Source organism: Agelaius tricolor, unplaced genomic scaffold (assembly GCF_023055355.1).
Source record: "Agelaius tricolor isolate 1412-34295 unplaced genomic scaffold, bAgeTri1.0.p SCAF_1, whole genome shotgun sequence".
Taxonomy (NCBI): domain Eukaryota; kingdom Metazoa; phylum Chordata; class Aves; order Passeriformes; family Icteridae; genus Agelaius; species Agelaius tricolor.
The window spans coordinates 57541750-57563318 of record NW_027269261.1 but is presented as its reverse complement, the minus strand read 5'-3'; the positions used below and the strand labels follow the sequence as shown (position 1 = coordinate 57563318).

Here is a 21569-nt window from a genome sequence, read left to right as displayed (position 1 = left end):
CTGCAACAACACCTGACAGCTACATTCTCATCCTTACATACAAACAGAAAAATAAGTACTAAGAGTACTCGCATCTTCAAAATATTGCGCATTTTTAATAACTCTGACACATAAGACTATCCAAAAATAGTAAATTTGTTTTCCATTCTGGAAATGGAAGAATATAAATGTACACACCTGTATACTCACCTCAACTTTTTTCTTTCATTTCTGGGTTCATCATGCCAGGTCCACCCAGGGATTCAGGAGCTCTCACAAGATCTCAGTGTCTAACTTGAGCCTCTCATTGCTGACACTGCTGGAAGTCCTTTTCAGTGTGCCCAGCTGTCACTCACAACATAGCCATGAATGTCAGGCACATGAACAAGATGCTCACAATAATGGCATTTACACAGCTGTGTCTCTGAGATGCACTTGCCTCCTGCTCAGACTGCAATGTTGCATTGCCATTATGAACAGGAATTCCACAGCCAGCTTTATACAGCATGGATCTACCAGCTGGAACAAGTCCAGACCTATTTGATTCATGAAAAATAATGAAGTTTACCCATAAGCAGAACTACAGCTGACTGCACTGGGAGGAGCTAGCAGGAAGAAGTGTTTCCCAAACAGCAGAAGATGGATAGAAATTAAAGGTGGTTTAGTTACAATTAGCACTGTTCAGCAAAATCTAAAGTTATTACCTGGATGGTTACTGCAGACTCAGACAATAAGTGGCACGGAGAAGCAGTTAAGTAATGAAAAATGAGAATTTAGATTTTATGTCAATTGTAAAATCAGGGTTATCAACTGAGCACAAACACAGCATGCGCTGCCTTACCAGAATAATTGTGTAAACCAGGACCCAACTCACCAGTCTAACGTTTTGCTGCTTGCAGTACCAGGCAAGGGAGAAACACCTATTGCAGAATTAATGCCAGAAAGTTTTTGATTTCTCAGACTAACAAGGAAACTACACATGTGACAGCATCACTGCTGGCTGCACAGAATTAGTTTACACCAGCTGGATGTATTTTAATATTATTTAACAGCTACTGTAAACCCATGATGTTCTTAACCCCTTGCTCAAACTTCACTAACTCCATTGACTGTTCCAGCACGACCATTGCTGTTCCACATCTCAGCCTTTGCACAGGTTCTTCAACAAGAGTTTAATGGTAGAATTCTCCAAGATCAGCTAGGAAAACTATCTGTGTAACTGCATCCTGTTTGACCCATTTTCAGCATCCCTGACTCACTTAGCAGGACTAGCTTGGGGGGGTTTTATTGACACAAAAGCAGTTTTTCAAGAGTAAATACTGATGAAAGGAGTTCTAGTATTAAAGTAATTTTAAAATATTGAAAATCAAATCAGATACCATCAGGATTTGAGAAAAATGAGTGATTTCTGAGCTAGTTCAAAGAGAGCTAGGCAGAACATGCATTTTAGAAAAAAATTTATTTAGACATCTGTTGCTCTTAAATTACAAAAGTTAAAAAGAGCACGCAGTGCACTGACACATCACCAATTACTTCTAAAGCTGTTTTAAGACATAAGGTGGTTTCTTCCAGAGAACACAACTCAACATGATCCAAACTCAACTATCCATTTCTCATATTTCTCAATGTCCGCAGCAGAAACAGATTTGGAAACTTTCTTCAAAGCTATTTCAAAGTCTTCCATAGTTGTTGGCATGTGCATTTCATCTCGGGGAAGATTTCTGATTTCTTCTGGTGTCAAGCCTTCAATACGCCTCCTCATAGCCATCAATGATGCATCTCTGGTCAGGAGGGTAAGAAAATAAAATCATTATTCAATGCAGGATGGTGAATTCAGTTGTTTGAAAGGCTCAACACAGCATTCCAGTTAAGCTGCTGCATTCAAAAAGATTCAATAAAGAACTGTAAACTTTCATGGGAATATCTCCAAGTGCTTGTACAAGCTACAATACCATGTTATCCATATTTTTCAAACATGGCATTATCCTCACTGGATATCTGAAGAGCTACTATTCATAGGCTAAGCAAAAGAGGTAAAGACAAACTGACTGAGGTAAAGACAGGCTGATGTCACTGCATGCTTATGATGTAGCTGCTTTTTAAACAGAACAAGGCAATAACAATTTCACTCCTCCTAGATATAGAAGGAGTAGCTGGAGTGTTTTGAATGCTTCCTGGTTTGAACAGGAATCCCACTTCAAAGATGGGGAAGTCAACAGTATCTACCTCCAACCTCTACACTCAAGAGCTAAATGTTAAATAACAAAATCTGTTCTGTCTGTAGCTCCTCAAACTTCAGGCTTTAATGAGCACTAAGCACTTTTACAAGTGTGCCATTTTCTTTAGTGTTAGGTTTCACTAAATTTAGATTTCCAGCAGTAAATCTGGTAGCAGCAGGTGATGAGCTAGTGAGGTGATAATTAGGTAACACTGGAAGGCTGAAGTTCCTGCCCATTCATTGTTACAGATCTAATAATAACAAGAAAACGCTGCTAATCTAACAGTATAAAAGATGCAACTGTAATCTTGGTGATATCACAATAGTATATTGTGAAATGTCAGAAGGTGAGAATCCAAAGAGAGAAAAACTTAAACCTTGTCTTCCAGAAGGACTTAGAAAAACGGTTCAAGCATGTTCTGTTTCAGTACCATCCCCTCCCGCTAAAGGAAACCCTAACTGTCAGACTTCAGGAATTTAGTAAATAACTCACAGAATATTCCAAGCCGGAAGGGACCCACAAGGATCATCAAGTCTGACTCTTAAATGAATGGCCTGTACAGGGATTGAATCCACAACCTTGATATTATTAGCACCATGCTCTGACAAACTGAGCTCATCTCAGTGTTATTTAATAAATTAAAATCTCTTAATACAGGAACTAAAATTTCAGAACAACCAAAAGATTGTCTCGTTGAACTTCATCTCAACCAAGTATCACCACCCTTCACTGTTACAACATCATTTGTAAACCATAAGCTATTGTTACACAATGGGTAGAGGGGACATTCCATGCATCTAATTTGCTTGCAGACAGAAAGTTAAAAAAAACCAGGAAGTCCAGCAAAAACAATCCAGCCAACCAACCAACCAACAAGCCCATCATACACCTTAATAACTGATAGAACTGAAGTGCAGCTGCCACCACTTCCTTTTGTGAAGTCATTTTGTGGACAGTCATTCCACACTGAACTCCTGGTGCTTTCTCAAATGTACTCTTGGTACCTGAAGAAGCATCAAAATCCTATACAAAAACCAGGCAGCCACCCACTGCCAGACACAGCAGGGACCAGTTCTGTTTAAAGGCCTTTCAACACTGACAGTCCACCCAAAACAATTCAAAGTTAGTTCATACTCACATCTAATCTGCAATTTGGATGCATTTTGTATTTCCTGGATTTTAAAATGAAGGTTCACCTTCATTTCCCCCTGGTTATATGCTGACTGCTACCAACTGTAGTGTTACCTCTGACTGGTTCTCACTCTGGCTCAGCAAACTTTGGACCGCACCTCAAATTCTTTAAGATAGGAGGGTAATTTCAGTAAACCAGAGCTCTTGGCTTGTGTCACTAGGAAGAACTGACAGAGTAAACAAGTTTGAACTATACCCTGCTTCTATCCTGAGAGCCTGAACCATAATAAAGCACTTTTAAATCATCCACATCTTTTTGTCTCAATGGAAATGAAACAATCATATCCAAGAGCTATTTCTCCTGACACCATGAACAAAGTGTAACTACACAATAATATGAGTACTTTCTTAGTGATTTCAAACCATGTACACCCAAATCTCAGTTCATCTGGATTTCTGCTTGCTGCCACCTCGGTCATCACTTCAGAGATGGCCACAAATAGAAGATTCAGATGTAGAAGATTCAGATGGGTTTTTTTTAAATAGTATTTGTACAAAGGGGGTTTGGTTAAAAAAAATCAAAATTAATTATGCACAAATACATACACACATAAATTTCACTGAAAAACATTACAAGTATTTTCATTTCTAAAATAATTGTATTGATAGTCAGTATAAAATTAATTACAAACAACAAACACTGAACAGACTGGAGGAGACAAACTGCAGCTAAAATGCACAAAGCAGCAGACCAAATAAATTCTCTATCATATAACATGAACCTATTAGCACAAACTCCTTTCAAAGCAGAACCAAAGACCAAAAGAACACCAGAAATTCATCTCACAAATCTACAAAATGAAACAAATCTCCACAACACAGATTCAGAGCAACTAACATACCATTCTTTTCCCAGACAGTGCGCAAGGTTTGTTCAGGAAACTCTACTGAGGCTCCAAACTTTTAGCCCAGCCTGCAGTGGCCCTGCTGACAGAGCCTTGGTGGCAGCTTTGTGTACAAGCTTTGCTTTCATCCCTGTGGCACAGCACACTCCTCTCAGCTGTGCTGACACTGTCTGCAGAGCCCCGTTAAGAATCTAGGCGAGAAACGGAGCCGCGTTGGAGGGAGAAGCCAGAGGTGCTTTTACTCCTGCTCTCTCACCCCGCTCAAAGCCCACACGGGTTGGGCTGGAACAGCTGGGAGCTCAAGCCTTGCCCTGCCACACTTCAGTGCTACCTCCAAAGCCTGAAAGCAGCGTTACACAGGCGCTCATCACAACACAACAGCATCTAAGCAGCTTCAGTTCTCTGTCCCCTACTGCAGGTCTCAGAGCTTGCCACTGCCACAGCTGTGCAAGCGCAAGTCTTTGATGTAAACAGGAGAGCTGACACTCATCTCTTAACAGATCAGTCCCCTCCTTCCCTTCCCAATTTGTCAAAGAAAATATAAGGGAAGAATTAGAAGATATTTTTAGTCAAGTATTTCAGGAATCTAGGCTAGAGAATAGGCCCACAAACAACTGTATGCCAACAGTACTGAGGAGACTGGGAAATGAAGGAGGTAGCAGAAAACTTTAGTCAGTCTCATCACAAAACCAATGTGCTGGGTACACAGCTCTTGCACCATCACACAGGACTGTACACCTTTTCCGTATCATGAAAGAAGAAAACTCCATGGTTTTACTTTAGTTGTTCCAACCTATATCACTGTTGTCTCTCACATGGATTTCTGCAGCAATCATATAGCCCAAGCAGAATGACTGCAACTTCACAAGTTAACCATCCTCTGGATAATCCTCATGCATGGAATTTAGTCTATATGAAGGAAGGTGGAATTTTACCTAAATCACAGCTTATTAGATTACTAGGTTGCAACTACTCTTCAAATGGAAATTTAGGTACATATTAATGCAGGATTTCACCCTTCAGCCATACATAAAAGACAAGTTACAGTCCATTTTTATCCAATAACTTTAATCATGTAAACTGGCCACATTACAAACAGTTTTCCCAAAGTTTGCAGCAGTAGTAACACAAATGATGCAATGTCAGCTTACCTGCATACATTGGTAATGTCTGCACCTGAATAACCCTCCATCTTCTCAGCTATGTTTGCAAGGTCAACATCATCAGCCAGTTCCAGCTCTCGCAGATTTATTTTGAGGAGTTCCTCTCTACCTTTGGCTAATCAGAGAAAAGAAAACTGAGTCTGTACAATTTCCTCTCTGAAGATAAACAATAAATTGAAGGAGGAGAAGAGGGAAGAATGAGAAAAAGGATGCTGTACTTGCTACAAAGGTAAATGTTCATGTTTAGATTTAAGCTGGTCCCTGAATCCATAAGTGAATTTGCATACATGTATCAATTAGATTTTTAAACCCAGTGATCAAAGCTAAAGGAATGTTGATAAAGCTTAGATTTTAGAATTTTTAACCACTCCTCTCCCCAATTCTTCATACCTGATGGTAAAGGAATGTAAATTCTCTTTTCTAGTCTCCGTCTTAGGGCTTCATCAATATCCCAAGGAAAATTAGTAGCAGCAAGTACCATGACCATCTTAGAAGGATCCTCATTTTCAGTAGCCCCCCCAACACCTGCAGTCCAGAATAGAGGAGGAAAAATATACATGGTTATTGAAATTTCATGTATAGAGAAAACACTTCTGCAGTATTAAAGCAGAACTGTACTCTATTGCACTTTAATGAGCCCAAGCATAACAGAACCACCAAGCGCAACAGAGTTTGCTTTTTCATCTCTGTGACAGCCTGCAAGCAGGAATGGAAGCCTGGTTTGAACAGCAGCAGGGGCACAGGACACTGCTCAGACCAGGAAGTTCCTCCCTATCATGGCCAGAATGGTTTTACAGCAGAATTGTTTGTACTTCTGCCACAAGAGTGGTTCAGTTTTCACACCGACATCTTGTAGCAGCCGGTGAGGAAACAAAGCAACGCCCAACACCATCACCACACCAAAAACCAACAAACATCCCCCACAGTATTCACCAACAGCCACACCAAGGCAGCATGACTCCCCTAAAAGGTGCCCTCACTTCCTAAGTCAGGCCAAAGGTTTCATATGCACAGGTGGACTGTGCAAACTGCTGAAGTGAATGTTTAAATTTGGTGGACTAAATCACAACTTCTTAGAGACAGAACACCTGAGTTTATAAACACTATGAATCTGTTACAACAGGAAGAAGGTAATTTCATTAAAGTTGCTACTCTCTATATCTACTGCTTTTCCTTAGAACAACAGGATTGGGCTGTGGGATAGCTGCTGTACCTAGTCTGCCTGAGAGTTTGCATATAAAACACAATTTATTAATGCCTAAGTAAAAGGATGGAAATAGTTCTTACTAATAAAATCAGATTATGTACATACTTGATATGAGAACAGTATTAGAGCTCTGCTGCTCTTTAAAGACAAAAATAAAAGGGTACGAACATCAGAGAAGGAGAAATAAATATGCAAATCTTCTGACTCATGGAATTCTATTACAAAGCAGTCCATAGATTAGCAGTTCTCAGTAGCTCCTTTCCTTCTCTCTGCTCCCCAGAATATGAAATGGAGGCTCTCTGTAGCAACTCTGCATTGTTACCTACTTTTGAACTTCATTGATTTGTGAAATTTTAGCCACATATTTGTAGTGAAATCAGTGTTTTAAAATGCAAACTCTCCCAACCACTTCTATAAAACAGAAGATCTTCACTTGTTATTTATATTTTTAGGAGAAAAAGAGATCCCAAAGAAATGAAATGTAATGCTGCTTTTGAAGTTAAAATAAAAATAGGTAACAGTTCTTTTGAAGCACGTTTTACTTAATTTGGAAGAAGCGAGTGATATGCCAGGCAAAGACTGAGAGAAGCAGGTTTTTTTTCTGCTACTCTTTTGAAATCTCATATTTTCCACTGAATCTTCCTTATTCTGAATCACTAATACAAGATCATAGCTCAGAGGCCAAAAGATCATTAAATAATGTCACTTGTGGCTGTTAACCCAAATTTCATGTACGGCTTTTGAAAAACTGCTTCTGAAGAATGAAGTTTTCTTGGTTTTTTGTTTGGTGTTTTTTTTTTTTTTTTGGGGGGGGGGGGGGGGGGGGTGTTGTTGTTTGGTTTTTTTGTTGTGGTTGTTTTTTTCTCCCTCAAGTTTCCTCCAGTCCAGCAGTTCCCAGTGATCAGGTTATTTACCATCCATCTGCACTAGCAGTTCTGCCTTCACACGTCGGCTGGCTTCATGCTCCTCCGAAGTTCCCCTGCGGCTACAGATGGAATCTATCTCATCAATAAATATGGTTGTTGGGGCATAAAATCGAGCCTGGAGAAAGCAAAAGATAAAGCACAAGCTGAAATAGCAGTTCACTCCCATTTAAGAAGTAGCAGCATATTCAGAGCTGAGTAATGATGTATTTACCCCAAGTATCAAACAATCCCCATCAATCCCTCTCAGACCCCAGCCCTCAGGTACAAAGCAGCTGTGCATTCATTCAGAGCCTTTGAGTAGAAGGGCTTTTGGCAAAGTTCTGTAGTTGTTAGAGCTCAAAACAAACATTTCATAAGCTATAGGCTGTTTCCCACATTAGGAGTAACATTTTAAACTGTGAAAGTCATCACGGATTGCTTGAATAGTATTTCAGTTAAAGCCAGGATGAATGTTAAGCTGGGACATCAGGACATGGAGGCTGTCCAAGAGACAGGTCAACTGCAAAATAACTGACCTTTTTGAAAACAAGAGCATTTAAAGACAAGGATCCAGGATAATAAAAGCTATTGTATTAGAGCAGTTGAGATGCTGTTCATTGTGTTATATGCATTTTTGACCCATCACATTAAATGAGCTGGTATCCTGCCTAACAAACTATAATGTAAAAGATCTTTTATTTCTTGCCTTTTCTGACTACTGTAATTTTACCTCTGCTGTCCCCTTCAGTACTGGGCACCCTAGCAAACACTGCACACACTGGTAACACATGGGAAAAAAGACAACTATTTTCTGAGTATTATTTCAAGTATTATGTGCTCTGAAACCAACTACAGTTTGGAAGGCCTCTTCTTTTAACCACAAACAAAAAACCACCCACAAAAACAACAAAGCACACAATCTAAATAGGGTTCTCACCCAGAAGGCAATTAATTCCATCCCTAGATTTCCATTCAAGTCTGTTCTGCAGCACTCACCAGCTTATAGTGAGCTACCTCTAATGTAGCAATTTAACCCTGAAAATAAAAGACTACCTATTTTTCAGCTTTTATAAATCCATTTAGGAATAATCTTTAAATGCAAATGGGCAAATCAGAAATGCCCCAAGCATTCCAAGCTTGGAGAGCTGTTTATATATGCTATAAGTTTGAAACCTTGGTAAGGTTTCACTGTTCCAAAGGTGATTCTACTTCATTATCTCTCTGCTCATGTTCAGAAACTTAAATCACCATTTCAAACAGCAGACGAACAAGTTTCTCAGATTCTCCTCTGTATTTTGAGGTAAGTGTGGAAGAAGAAACATTGAAAAAAGTTGTCTTGCATTCAGTGGCTACAGCTTTTGCTAGGAGGGTCTTTCCAGTACCAGGGGGACCAACCATCAGCACACCCTATAAAAATGAAAAAGAACCACGTTGACAAGAATCAAAACAGAGAATTTTACAGTTTGTTTAGTGTAATAGTAAACTACTGGATGTAAAATTTCCCTTGAAAGTTATTCAAAGGTAGGTAATTATTGTCATTGCTCACTAGCAAACACCTAGCTGAAGAGAGTGTGCAGGTATCTGACTGACATCTTTATTTTGTTATTACTTACAATAAATTTTGTAACTCAAACACAGGAGGAATTTATTTAAACTCTAAAACATTTGAAATTTCTTGTTCTGCCAAGACCCAATCTCTAAATCCTACTTCTGATCACAGGAGCAGATTTTTTCATACCTTCCACGGTCTTCTAATCCCCTTGAAGAACTCTGGCATCCACATTGGTAAAACTACAGCTTCCTTAAGCAGCTTTTTGGCTTCTACTAAATCAGCAATGTCATCCCTGACAAGAAATAGAAAATTGTTTGACAGATTCAGACAGCAGGCAAAAGAATCACTCCACAGCTCAAGAAACTGCACAATTAAACTTATTGTTACACATTGGTTCTCCCATAAATAATTCAGGAAAATGAATTAGATTTATGTTCTAAAGGCAAAAGCCTGTAACAGCTACAATTGACATCTGCCTGGCAGACTCTGGATGGATGCAAAAGCAAAAAAACCCATGAACTATTTCATTAGAGCAACACTGTCAGTATTCAGAGAAAGACAAGCAGAAGAAAGTAGGTTGGTTAAACTTGGGCTAACTATCAATTATGCTTTCTTGTTTTGCTGAGAGGTTGGATGTCCCTGAAACTTAAATAACATCTTTCATTGTTACAAGAACAACTTGCTGAAGACTAGTAAATGGAGCAGAATTAAACATAATTTTTAGAATTATTTTTCAGAGTTACAAAAGTATTAGTTCTTAGATACCTTATAGGCTGGTCTTGTTTCCTTGAAAGCAACTTTCAGGGCATTCCTCTTATCAGCATGTGCCCAAGTAACATTTTGGTTTCAAAACACATCTATATGAAGAACTAGTTTAAAATCTGAAGTAGTAACTTAAGATTCAGTATAAAAACTGAAACATATATTTAAATATTAAACTGAAATACAAGGCAGTTGCATGCACAAAACACAAAGTGTTTTGTGGGACTGGTTTTTTTTAAAGCCTACTTTATTTGCTAGAAGAATTTTGCTCATTTAATCCTCACAAAACCACCTAAGCTTGGAAACATTTGGAACACAAAACAACCTTTACATAAGGTTTATATTAAACCTTTATATAAGGTTTAATATTTAACACGTTTATGTAAAGGTACTGGCACAGGGTTATATTTTATACTAGTGGCCACATTACATCCAGCAACATTTCAAAGGGTTCCTATATTGACATAACTTATTTATTAATCAGCTTTCTGTCTTGATAGGCCCCAGAGTAGGAAAACAGATTTTCAAATAAAGATACACTGACAGAAATTAGAAACTTTTACACTGAAAAAGAGTATCTCAAAAATTGATCTTAGGACTCTCAGAAAATTTTGAGAAGCTTTGTATGGCCAAGTTGGACAAGACTTTAGGCAACCTGATTTAGAGAAAGATGTCCCTGCCATGGCAGGGGACTACTTTAGTTGATATTTAAAGGTCCATCCAGCCCAAACTATTATATGAATATATGTGGGGAAAAAAATTTTTTTGAGTTCTAGAAGTATTCAACCACATAAAAAGTTTAGTTGCCTGTTTAAAGGCAATAAGGAAAACCTGTATGTACCTTTTTATATGTAAGTATCTGTTAAAATACTTAATTCTTGTCATATCACATGAGAGGAAACAGAAACAGCTCAAGAGATTAGCAGCAGTACTCAAACTTACCATCGGATGTTGGGATTCTGAGAAATGATATCTCTTTCCAAAGCTTCGACTAAATCTTTGTCATATCCAGTACTATCAAATTTCTTTGGTTCAGACTCTGAAATCTCAGATGTGGATTTGTTCTACATATAAAGGATATAACAATGTAAATACATAACAAAGGTCATGCTACTAATGAATTTTTACCATAAGTCCACAACAGCATCGTATTTTTAGAAGGTGGCAACATAAACCAGCATGAAAATTATGAAGCATCCATATTACAGCTGCACTTCAGGATGGATCTGTGTGTTTCACCCAGATTTCTGTACTGCCCTGGTTCCATTTCCTTCTCCCCAAAGCCAGCATGTTGTACTGATGCAGTTTCTTTGTTTTGGTACCTAATCAAAACTCCATACACCTATCCCAGTGTAACAGTTTCTGCCTCTTGTCCCAAAGAAATTTGAAACTATATGAGACACAGCAGGGGAAAATTATGTGTAAGACTGGAGCACAAAGTGTCACAAATATGCCATGTATGTGGGACACAACAACAAAAAAAATTAAGCATGACTTCCATATGTAGAATGAGCAATGGTGATCTGCAGGGAGACCACAGGGGTAAAACCAGAGCTAATTAACTGATACAGAAGCATGGACATGAACAGCAGAGAAGCAGCTCTGCAGCAGAATCAAAGCAAAGAAGCTACATAGTTGAAAGGGCTCAAACAGCAGAGACCATGCAACTGAAAGGAAATAAAATGCACTAGACATACCCTGGTTTTATACATTTAACAGCAAGCACTGGTGATGACAGAACAACTGTAAAAGAGAAAAAGAAACCTATCCTGTCTCTCTGTGGATATATTTGATGGGGAGAGGATTATCACTCAGAGGCAATCTAATTTAGCTCCTAATAAAAGTAGTAGCTTACACAGCTAAACAATTCTACCCTCACAGATTATACTACCTCCACAGGCCATGACACCCTGCCACAACTTAAGGCTGCTGAAGCTAACAAACTATTGCATGGATATTTGATTTATTTAGACCCTGGAAAGCAATGAATCTGCTGTTTCCTGTATGGTCTCTTACCTTGGTCATCTGCTAAATTTATGGTGACCAGAGCACAAAAATTAAAGCACTCTGCCAAGAACAGATCATAATTCAAGTATACAGGCGTTTTGTTTATTTACAACTAAGAGAGTAGGGAGCTAGCAATGTATCTCAAAAGAAAAAAAAAAAGAAACAAAAAAAAGGCAAGGGATTGTATCTAAACAGTTCCTAGTATCCCCAGAGAGGGAGACTCCACAACCCCTCTGGACAACCTGTTCCAGTGTGTGGTTACCCACACAGTAAGAAAGTGCTTCCTCATGTTCAGGTAGAACTTCCAATTCCTGTCTGTTGCCTCTTGTCCTATTGCTTGCATCACCAAGAAGAGCCTGGAAATACCCTCTTGGCACCCACCTTCAGATACATTTACCAGATCCCAACTTCCCAGAGCGATTGCTTGTTTTTAATTAACCCATAACCAACACTGTGCACAAAGACAAGACACCTTACAAGGTGAGATTCAAATCAGCACACTGACGTGAACAGAAGAAACATTTTATAGGCATTTTATAATACAGTCAATAGTAAGAAAGCACAACTGAGCTTCTCAACTGCATGAAGTTATTTTCCAGCTTACCTTTTCCTCTTTTCCTTTGTTTTGCTGATCCTTTTTTTCCCGGCTGCGGACTGCCTTGCCTTTATCGCTGGGGTTCCGAGAGGACGGGCGGTGGGAGCCCCTGGCAGCTGCGCTCACGCGGTTGCTGTGCCCTCTGCAGTCACTGCACGGAGCAGACTGACGCTTCCTGGGGCCGGGCGAAGGTCTGGTTAGTTGTAACATATGCAAAAGCCTCAGTCTAAAGCCACTGGTGAGCACCACATAACCAAATCAACTGGCTACAAACTGAAAAGCCACATGGCTCAAGATAAAAATCTGAATGTCAGAAACAAGACAGGTATTTTTAGATAGTGACTGAAAATCCATTTTCCTTGTGCCACAAGCTCAGGATTCACCTGGTTAAAACAAGTGCCATGCTTTGTATATTTCATCAGTAGAAGTAATATGGACATCCAAAAAAATTAACCAGCAAACAATAATTTGACAATACAGCTAAAGTAAGCTAACAACCACTTTCTGTCAAAATGCACAGTTCTGTGTCTGCTTTGCACATACTCTTGTCTCCTCCTTCATGCTACCACTGGCATGTGTTAGAACTTCTAGCGAAGCAAGTCAGATAGCTACTCACAAAAAAACCAAAACAAAAACCACTAGACACACAGAACAATCTCTTTAGCATCCTGAACCAGCTAATTAACACCAACAGAGACAAAAGTGAAATAAAAACTCAAAACCAAAAACTAAACAACTCGGGCAACAGTGTGTGGGGCGAAGAACCTTGACATTAGTCAGGACTATGTAAGATAAAACCCTCAGAACATCCACCTGACACCTCCTTCACCACAAATGGTGTCAAGCTGCTGGTGCAAGTGTTACACACCTAAGCTCAATAACAAGAACTACACCACAACAGGCTGAAGTCCAAGCACACTTTGTCCTGATAAATATTAATTTAGGTCTCCGCGTTTCCTCTTACCTACGTTCAGCAGGTACTGGCAAAGACCAGACTTCTGCATCGTGAGCTGGTAATTCTTGTTGTGAGGCTTTCAATGGAGTATTGTCTAGTTTAAAACTCTCCAGTGTTTTCATTATATCTTTCACATGCTTAGCTTCCACACTTATCTCCTGCCAAACCTGATTTAAAAAAAAAAAAAAAAAGGTAGATTAAGCACATTGGAAATAAGTTTGTAACAGTCCTCTGTTCAAGCCCATGAAATGCCTGGATGGATTCCACAGGGTTTAATGAGCTACCTAATTCTACTTCAATAAACAAGAATTATGCACATTAAGGAGGTTTTTCTGCCTTCCTCAGCACATTAAAAGAACAAACGAAGAGATTTTGGATTTAATATCAAAGAGACTTTTGACAAATTTTGCAGATTTAATAGGTATGACAGAACCTAACAGACTGAATATCAATCAAAAGTATCAACCTCATAGGCAGAATATCAATGAAAACAAAAGAGAGTTTTTGTTGAGGACAAATTATCAACTTGCTGTTAAGGACCTTAGTCCCACTAAAACATTGAGGGAAATAAGACCCTGAAGATACCTGGCTAAAAAACTTGAGCATAGCAGGGATACTCATCAGCATAGCTGTCAGGGCAGACAGTGCCCTTGCTCCTCAGAGCCATGTTCCACTGACTGTTCTGCCACTGTCAGACAAAGAAGTCATAAAGATGACTTAAACAAGTCTATGTAACAAAAAAGAAGCCTATATGTAACAACACTAGTGTATGAGACTGGGGTAAGTCTTTTTACATTTTTGTTTGCAATAAGATAGGCAATTCCTGCTACTTCAATGCTTTTCCCTCAAAATGTGCCAGAAAAGTGCTATTTACCTGCTGCCATTTCTGTTGCAGATAGGTATCTCTCACAGAGTACAAATACTTATTCATTTGGTCAAGAACTCCCTGGTAGTAGACCATGGCAGAGTCGTAATTTCCCAGTAAGGCATATTCACGGGCCAACTTCACATTCTCAATGATCATAACAAGGCTCATGTTCAACATGAAGCTGAAAAAAATGAGGAAATATTAAAGAAGTAAAAAACCAACTGAGGACTGAAACAATTTTTTGCAAGTATTTTCATATGCTTATTACCTCATTTGGCATATCAAAACATAGAAGCTGAGAAAACACTGGTTACAAAAACAAGGTCTAAAATGAATGTCATACATATAAAATGCTAATTGATGTTCTGTTAGTAAAAATTAAGCTTTTCACATCACAGCTTTGTTTCTTGTCCTGGAGATTCTGTCAAAAAGCCCATGTAAGATGTGCAGACTTAAATGCATTATTACAAGTCACAGTTGCATTCTCTCCTTACCTCTTTCTTCTACTGTAAGATAAATTACTATTTTACTGTGCCTGGCCTGTCTTGTGTGGTTTAAAAAAAACACCAAACAAGCAATAAATCAAAGCCCTTCTTTCTAATGCATTATCTTTAGTTAATTTTTTTTTTACCTTAACATTCCACGCATGTGAGTTTTAATAGTCTGATTTTGCCTTTTGGAAAACACTATTCTTCCATTAGCTTCATTTTACAATTCTTCAATTTTATTCAATGTTTCTTTAAAATAAATATCCACCTTCCATGCCCACCTTGCACCTTCCTATAAGCTTCATTCTTACACCTACAAAGAAACCCCTGAAAAACATCAAGGCTCTTTAAGTTAACACTGAAAGGTAAGCAAAAGCCACAATTAAACATTTAGTGTGCAACCACCCATTTTATTTAACACATTGTTCAAACCATGCTGCTTTTCCCTGTCAGTGGTGCTTGTTTATGGTTTTTGGAGCAAACATCACAGACTGTGACTACTTCCACTTTGCAGCCCTAACAGAATCTGCACTTTTAGATTAGAATAGTACAGAAATATTATTTATACAAGTACAGTGTAAGTAGAAGCAGTAGAAGTAGACTCATTCTTTACAGTGCCATTGTCCCTGTGGGAACATTTGTCCCACATTATTGCCAGTGTCTTACATACCCCAGCCCCTTCTTCTCCAACACACTCATGCTGTCTCCACTTGTCTCTTACACACCAAGAATTTCCCCACTCTCCTCATAATTTCCTAACCAGGCACAGAAAACATTAAAATCAGAAAAAAACCACGCCTGCAAGAGAGTCATCCTGCTCTCATTTTGGTACCTGTACCCAGTACCAGGAAGAAGCAACTGCAGACAAGCAACTCCAGCTAAGCCCTGGGATGAAGCATACTTGATACAGATCAACTATTTAAAGAATGTAAGAGGCACTAAATTCACATGCGCAATAAACAGACTTAGGGCTGAATACATTTCAGGACCAGGTCAGGGTCGAGATCAGACACATCAGAGGTTTCAGAAGCCACTCTTTGCACACACCTGCCAACCTATTGCTAAAATGTGAGCTCTCCATTGTAAAGAGGGACTGCTAGGTACAAATCAAACATTTTAGGGCTTTCACTCCTTTTTCTGTCCCCTTCCCAAGTAGTTTCACACACAGAAACACAGCTCAGGCATTCCTGAGCCAACATCCTCTTCTTTATTTGCTTCCTTCCTCTTCTTTCCCCAGCTTCCATTAGAGCAAATTAGCTGCTGTCAAAAATTTCAGTCCAGAGCAGCAAAACCCTGGCAGCAGCAGAGCTGAAGAGGGGCCTCTGAGAGCCCACAGCCATCCCTGCAGAGGGGACCCGTGGGGTGAGCAGGGAACCTGCTATCACAGAACCTGCACGCTGTAATCTCACCCCAGCCAGACACTCGCCCGGCTGGCCATGATGCCTACAAGCTGATACAGTAATGTCACCGCCAACTACAAAGATTAACATGTCCCAAGCTAATTAGGCTTTGGAGACACAGTTTGGCTTGGGAGTTTTGTTGGTTTTAACCTCAGGAGAAAGAGCCTGAAGATGTTTGTCAACTGCTGTATGGATCATCACACAGATGTTAAAGTTTTCCCTGCTGTATTTAGGAGCGAGCTTTTCCACTCCTGCTCCTCCTACCAGATACACCTGTTTGCCTGTGCTGAGAATTCAAACCGATGACTAACACTGCTGAAATCACAAGTTGAGCAAGATGCTAATAGACATTTTAAAAATCAAGTAATAACAAGTTACTAAAACCAAACTAGACTTTTAAATACAGAGGGAAGTCATAGGTAACTTTTTTCACTGAATGCTGTAGAGCAATCCAAGCAGAACAGCTACTTTATATATACAGAAAAAGAAAAAAAAACTTATGTAAGAATAGTTTTCATCTGGAAATGTGAAAATAACTAGAATTAGGAAGGAAATAACAACAAAACTAAAGAGGCTAAGTCAGAAACATATGAAAGCTTGGGACCAAAAGGATAGCACTGTACATAATAAAAGAGTCAAGGATACTTTCAAGTTAGAAAGGGCAGAGAATGTAAGGACAGAAAGCAGAAACAGAAATGTAAGCAGACTAAGCTAGCAACTTGTGGGAAGAAAAAAAAGAAAGAAGAAGGTGCTTAGTCAAGCTTATAATGCTATTGGAATCTACCTGTGTCATTAGTACTACTGAAAATGCAAGATAATTTGGTTTAAACTAGAAAACCAATTTAATTTGTTGCTTCATCTTGACTCATGAGAGCAAAAGAGCTTGAAGTGGCTTCCAAACACAAGGTTCTTGAGTACAAGAGAGGCAGAAAAAGCTGCTAGCTGTGCTTATATCTGGACGTGCCACTGCTGCTGCCACAACTTCATTAGCTGATACACTAATGAGAGTCCATGGGTCTGCAGCACTTGTAAGTGAAGATGGTGAAGCAGCTCTAAGGGGGAAAAAGAAGAGTTAGAGTACTAGTCTGAAAGTAGATTGAAGTTTGTGGCAGAAGGTGACAATATACTGGGGCAGCTCAGCAGGGTGGAGGACATGGGAGAGGCATGACTACAAACGAATCCAGAGTTAAACCAGAACTGAAGGGATTAAAACTCTCACAAAACTAATCCTGCACTACTTAATAATCTTTAAAGTATTTACAAATACTTAGCAATATCACACGTGTTTACAAATACTTGGTGCTTGGTACAAATACACGTAACAGGATGTCAAAGCAGCACTTATCAGCCACAACCTTTCCATGAATCATGACCAGTGAAGTTATCTATGTTCCAACAGTCACTGAAACAGAGAAGAGCTCATAAAGTTTACAGTGAACAGGATATAAGGCAAATAACCTAAGCACTTTGTCTTGCAAGTTTAATTCTTCACTATGTACAAACACACAGACTTCACAAGAATAATCGCTCTTCACACCAGCTGTGGGTATATAAGGTTCCCTGAAATTAACCCACCTCTAGTTACAAAATACATTTTATCATTTGCTCCAAGGACCTAAAATATTTCTGGAGTATAGAACAGCCAAGTCCAGCAAGGGTTGAACCTAACAAAAGTTCGAGATCCCTACAGCTTGTGAGAATGAGGTTTTGGAACTTATTTTTGTATTTCATTTGAAAAACACCAGCCATTATCAAGAACTGTAATAACCATTATCAAGAAAACCCTGGGGATACTTCATGTTTTCCATAACTTCAAGAAATCATCAGTGGAAATGACTGTAAGTAATTTCTGCTCAGTCATACGTTAGAATCCAGGAACACTGCATCAATCCCGTAACACAATGAAGTCCGCCAAACTTTAAAAAATAAAAGAAGAGATTGACTGACAGTGTGTCAATTACCGTGGTGGACCTGCTAACTGGAAGGCACGAACTATACATGGAAAATACTTTCAAGGAGTTCTTCGCTCCAACCTTAATGTCTGGACTAAGCCAGAGCCTGAATTTTGGCAGAGCGCACATGTTTCCATTATTTCAGCCTGCTATACAGGCTCTGACATCAAAGCAACCCTGTAATATTTGCAAAGTTCTCTTGGCAAGCCAGATGAGAAAAAAACACCCCAAAGTAACAGCTTTCAGGAATCAGTTTTTGCTGATGACACGATGGCCTGCATCACCTCCGAGTTCCCTTCCACCTTTAATACTCTTCTCCATAACATCCACGGCATGCAACATTTGGTATCAACAAGTGACTGTGTGGATTCCTAGGGAAGGAGAGCTGCCAGACTTACTGGATACTAAACAAAATGGTTCTCGTGCAGTTGCTGTATTTAACAGTAACAGTTAGCAGAAGAACAACCACCAGCAGCCACAAACATAAGTATGGCTGGCAGTTAGTGGAAAACAAAAAACATTACAAAAATCAATCAACAAGTAGAGATACATGGGTGGCAGGTGATTTTATGTTTTCCAAGCAAAGCCTTTCAGAAAGCTTTATTAAACAGGCTTCTCCCCACTTCATGGGGTCTGACATTCTTTTTGATGATCAATGTTAAATTAACAAATTTCTCTGTCAGTTTAGAGAGGTCCGCGGCTGAACAGAGATCTGAAATTGCTGCCTGCTATTTCAGCTCCAGAGAGAGCTTCTCTCTCTCTGGAGAGCAAACTTGCATCATCGCAGATTACTGCACATTAACAAAAAACTCCCAAACAACAAAGCAGGTGGAGGGTGAAGGGAGACTTAGGAAGCAGAGCTCCGTGCCTGGGCCAGTGCCAGCAGCCCCCGGAGCCCAGCCGGGAGCGCCGGCCCCACACCTGCGAGCAGCGGCAGCCCCCGACAGCGCTGCCCCGTGCGGCGCCGAGCACGTGTGAGCCACGGCCCCGACACAACGACCTCCGTGGTCACGGCTGTCGCGACAGCAACCCCCGTGTTCCCTGGCCCTCCGGCCGCGGGGCAGAGCAGCCGGAGCCCGCCCGTGCCCAGGAACCCTCGGGGTGGCCCCGCCACACGGGGCGCAGCTGTGGCCCCCCGTCCCGGGCCCGCCTGTCCCTGCGGCCCGGCCGGACCCCGCGGGCCCCTCCCGCTCACTTACTCCTCTCCGGAGCTCGCACCCGCAGCGGCGGCAGCAGCTTACGGCGGCAGCAGCCACGACCCCTCCAGTTTTTCCGCCCCCTTCCTCCCGCAGCGGCGCTGACCCCGCCCCGGCCCTGCCCACCGCCTCCTCCCGCCACCGCCGCCGGCAATTTTTGAAGGCAAATCCGGCTGCGTCACTTCCAGCCTGGTGGGACGGGGAAGAAGGTCCGCCAGCCGGACCGACAAGGAGTTGGTGTCTGTTTGAGCGTTATGACTAAAAGCGAAGAGGTGGTTTGGTTTTAAATGTTAACAGCGGGGAAAAAAAAAATATTAAAAGGCGGCGAGAAAAGATTAACTGCATTGGCCGGGAATCGAACCCGGGCCTCCCGCGTGGCAGGCGAGAATTCTACCACTGAACCACCAATGCTTGTACAGTAAACAGTTTTTGCCTCCATAACTCGAAGGTGGCAAATGCGACTTTCTTTGTCCCATTACGCTCGCTTGGGATTCCATCCTGATGATCGAGAGCGTTCCTTTGGCTATTTCTTTTATGTGAGTTTCGCCGAGTGAATAGCAAGCACCCACTTTTATCTACGTGTTCTTTGCTTGTGACTTGTCTGCACCTCTTCAAGCTTTCATAGATGGTGTCGTTCTGGGGAAGAAAATGCGTCTGAGTGTGCTGAGGAAAACCTGCTGCCGAGCAGAGTCAGACAAGGAAACTGCCCTTAAGTGTCCCTGATGCAGCAGTACCTCATCACCTGTCTAAATAGACTCAGCTGCTTAGCAACAAATAGGATCTAAAGGTTGGGCACAAGGCAGGAGGTTTATGATAGTCCTTCAGGTGAACTCCAAACCCCCACAGCAGTATATCATCCTTTAATTAAGTGTATCACATCCATTCTTACTCGTCTTGTTATTCTATTTCTACCCATTCTTAAACTGGCAGTTTTAGTCTATCCCTTTAACAAATGTCTATGTTTAAAACAACCATTCCTACATTGCTTCAGCTGTAAAGACACAGAAAGCTGCTGAGTTTCTAAAATTTTAAGTGTATCACACCACTTGATGATAGCTGGAGAAATTTCTTTTCTCCCCTTTTAAGGTGGGCTAATGAATAAAGAATGGTGCTGTACTTCCACAACCTCCTCCCCAAGCGTGGAAGGATTAGGATATAACTGTCTCTCCAATAACACATTAGTTTCTGCTTTAGCATTTTGAGATGTGCATGGATTTTCACAAAGACAAATACAGATGAAAGCTGTGATACATTGCCCTCTTAAGGAACAGCTTCACAGTACATAATGTATGAATAATAAATAATAAAAATATTAATAATAATAGTAATTAATAAGATTTACTTATTTTGATGAAAGAGGCAGCAGACGACAAGGAAGGAACACCAACAAGTTGAACTCTTGAACATCAACATGTATCCTTTTGAGAACAGGTTACAAACAGGAGGTGACATCCAAGTACAATAGCATTCCTGCTCTTACACTTGTGCCATTTTATTGTTAAACAGAAGAGCTGCTGCAGCATGAACGGGACTTGTAGAGGAGGGATGTGAAGGAGGAAAGAAAAATAAATGCAATTGGGCAATAATTTTTATATTTCATGTCTGAATAGCCAAAATAACAATGTGATTTTCACTTCTTATAAAGATCCAGTGTGGGGTTTATTTTTCCATCAAGTGTTACACTACAGACACCAATTCTGAGAAAACAGGAACAATTTCAATAACTCAGGAATGTCACCGACTACCAGTAGCTGATAATTCAGTCAGGCTGCTCATGAGAGCTGGAATTCCTTCTCTTATTCTAAAATAACTTTTAAGAAGGTGTCAGTGCAACCACCCACTCACATCCCATCTCCAGGTCAAACACGCATGCTGTGTGTGCAGTCAGCAGGGACAAGGAATTCTCCACTGCTCAACTGCTGGGCACTGACAAACTGGAAACCTGGCACTGCTGGATGAAGTGGATGCATGCTCCAGTGTACCTACTGGAAAAGTCAGCAAAGATGCACATTCCTTTCATATGAACATCAGGAGCCTTGGAGATCATGGTCCAAGCCAGCATCCCATATGCCCCTAAGACCCAAAAGTGCCAATGGGCATTCAGAGATCATATGGCACACACATATAGCTGGATTGCAGGAATGCAGAGACCTGGCAAAAGGGGATGCCCAGGTCATGGTTGAGACAAGTAAAGAATACTCAAAAAAATGGTGAATAACTTACTATGGCCATGAGATAATGTGAAATTGTTACGTTTACCAGCTAGGCAGAGAATAAATGAATGA

The 21569-nt window shown here is 40.4% G+C and overlaps 1 protein-coding gene and 1 non-coding gene across 5 annotated transcripts; both read right to left on the bottom strand.

Annotated features, from left to right (window-relative positions):
• Nucleotides 1-1419: 1419 nt before the first annotated feature.
• On the bottom strand, nucleotides 1420-19408 carry KATNA1 (katanin catalytic subunit A1). Of its 4 annotated transcripts, XR_011680521.1 has the most exons (13): nucleotides 19288-19408; nucleotides 14880-15063; nucleotides 14255-14429; nucleotides 13390-13547; nucleotides 12435-12618; nucleotides 10766-10887; nucleotides 9248-9353; nucleotides 8758-8916; nucleotides 7519-7645; nucleotides 5788-5922; nucleotides 5386-5512; nucleotides 4232-4425; nucleotides 1624-1760 (listed from the first exon to the last, which is right to left on the bottom strand). XR_011680521.1 is itself a non-coding variant. In XM_071435872.1 (12 exons), exons 2-12 carry the CDS (start codon nucleotides 14894-14896, stop codon nucleotides 1562-1564), a joined length of 1509 nt encoding a protein of 502 aa, XP_071291973.1. In that variant the 5' UTR covers nucleotides 14897-15063; nucleotides 19288-19408; the 3' UTR covers nucleotides 1420-1561. The 4 variants fall into 4 exon arrangements, 3 of the variants coding, with proteins under 3 accessions (XP_071291973.1, XP_071291981.1, XP_071291991.1); XM_071435872.1 differs by lacking the exon at nucleotides 4232-4425 and having other exon boundaries at nucleotides 1420-1760; XM_071435880.1 differs by lacking the exon at nucleotides 4232-4425 and having other exon boundaries at nucleotides 1420-1760; nucleotides 12435-12600.
• Nucleotides 19409-19624: 216 nt separating this feature from the next.
• On the bottom strand, nucleotides 19625-19695 carry TRNAG-GCC (transfer RNA glycine (anticodon GCC)). The gene has a single exon. It is a non-coding gene; the product is annotated as a tRNA-Gly (tRNA).
• Nucleotides 19696-21569: the final 1874 nt, after the last annotated feature.

Excerpts from the sequence above, each read along its gene's own strand:
- KATNA1 (XM_071435872.1), bottom strand. Across the intron at positions 12,619-13,389 it reads CCAGTACCTGCTGAACGTAG|ACCTTCGCCCGGCCCCAGGA; the intron begins GTAAGAGGAAAC and ends ACAACTAACCAG. Across the intron at positions 5,513-5,787 it reads TTACATTCCTTTACCATCAG|CCAAAGGTAGAGAGGAACTC; the intron begins GTATGAAGAATT and ends TTCTCTGATTAG.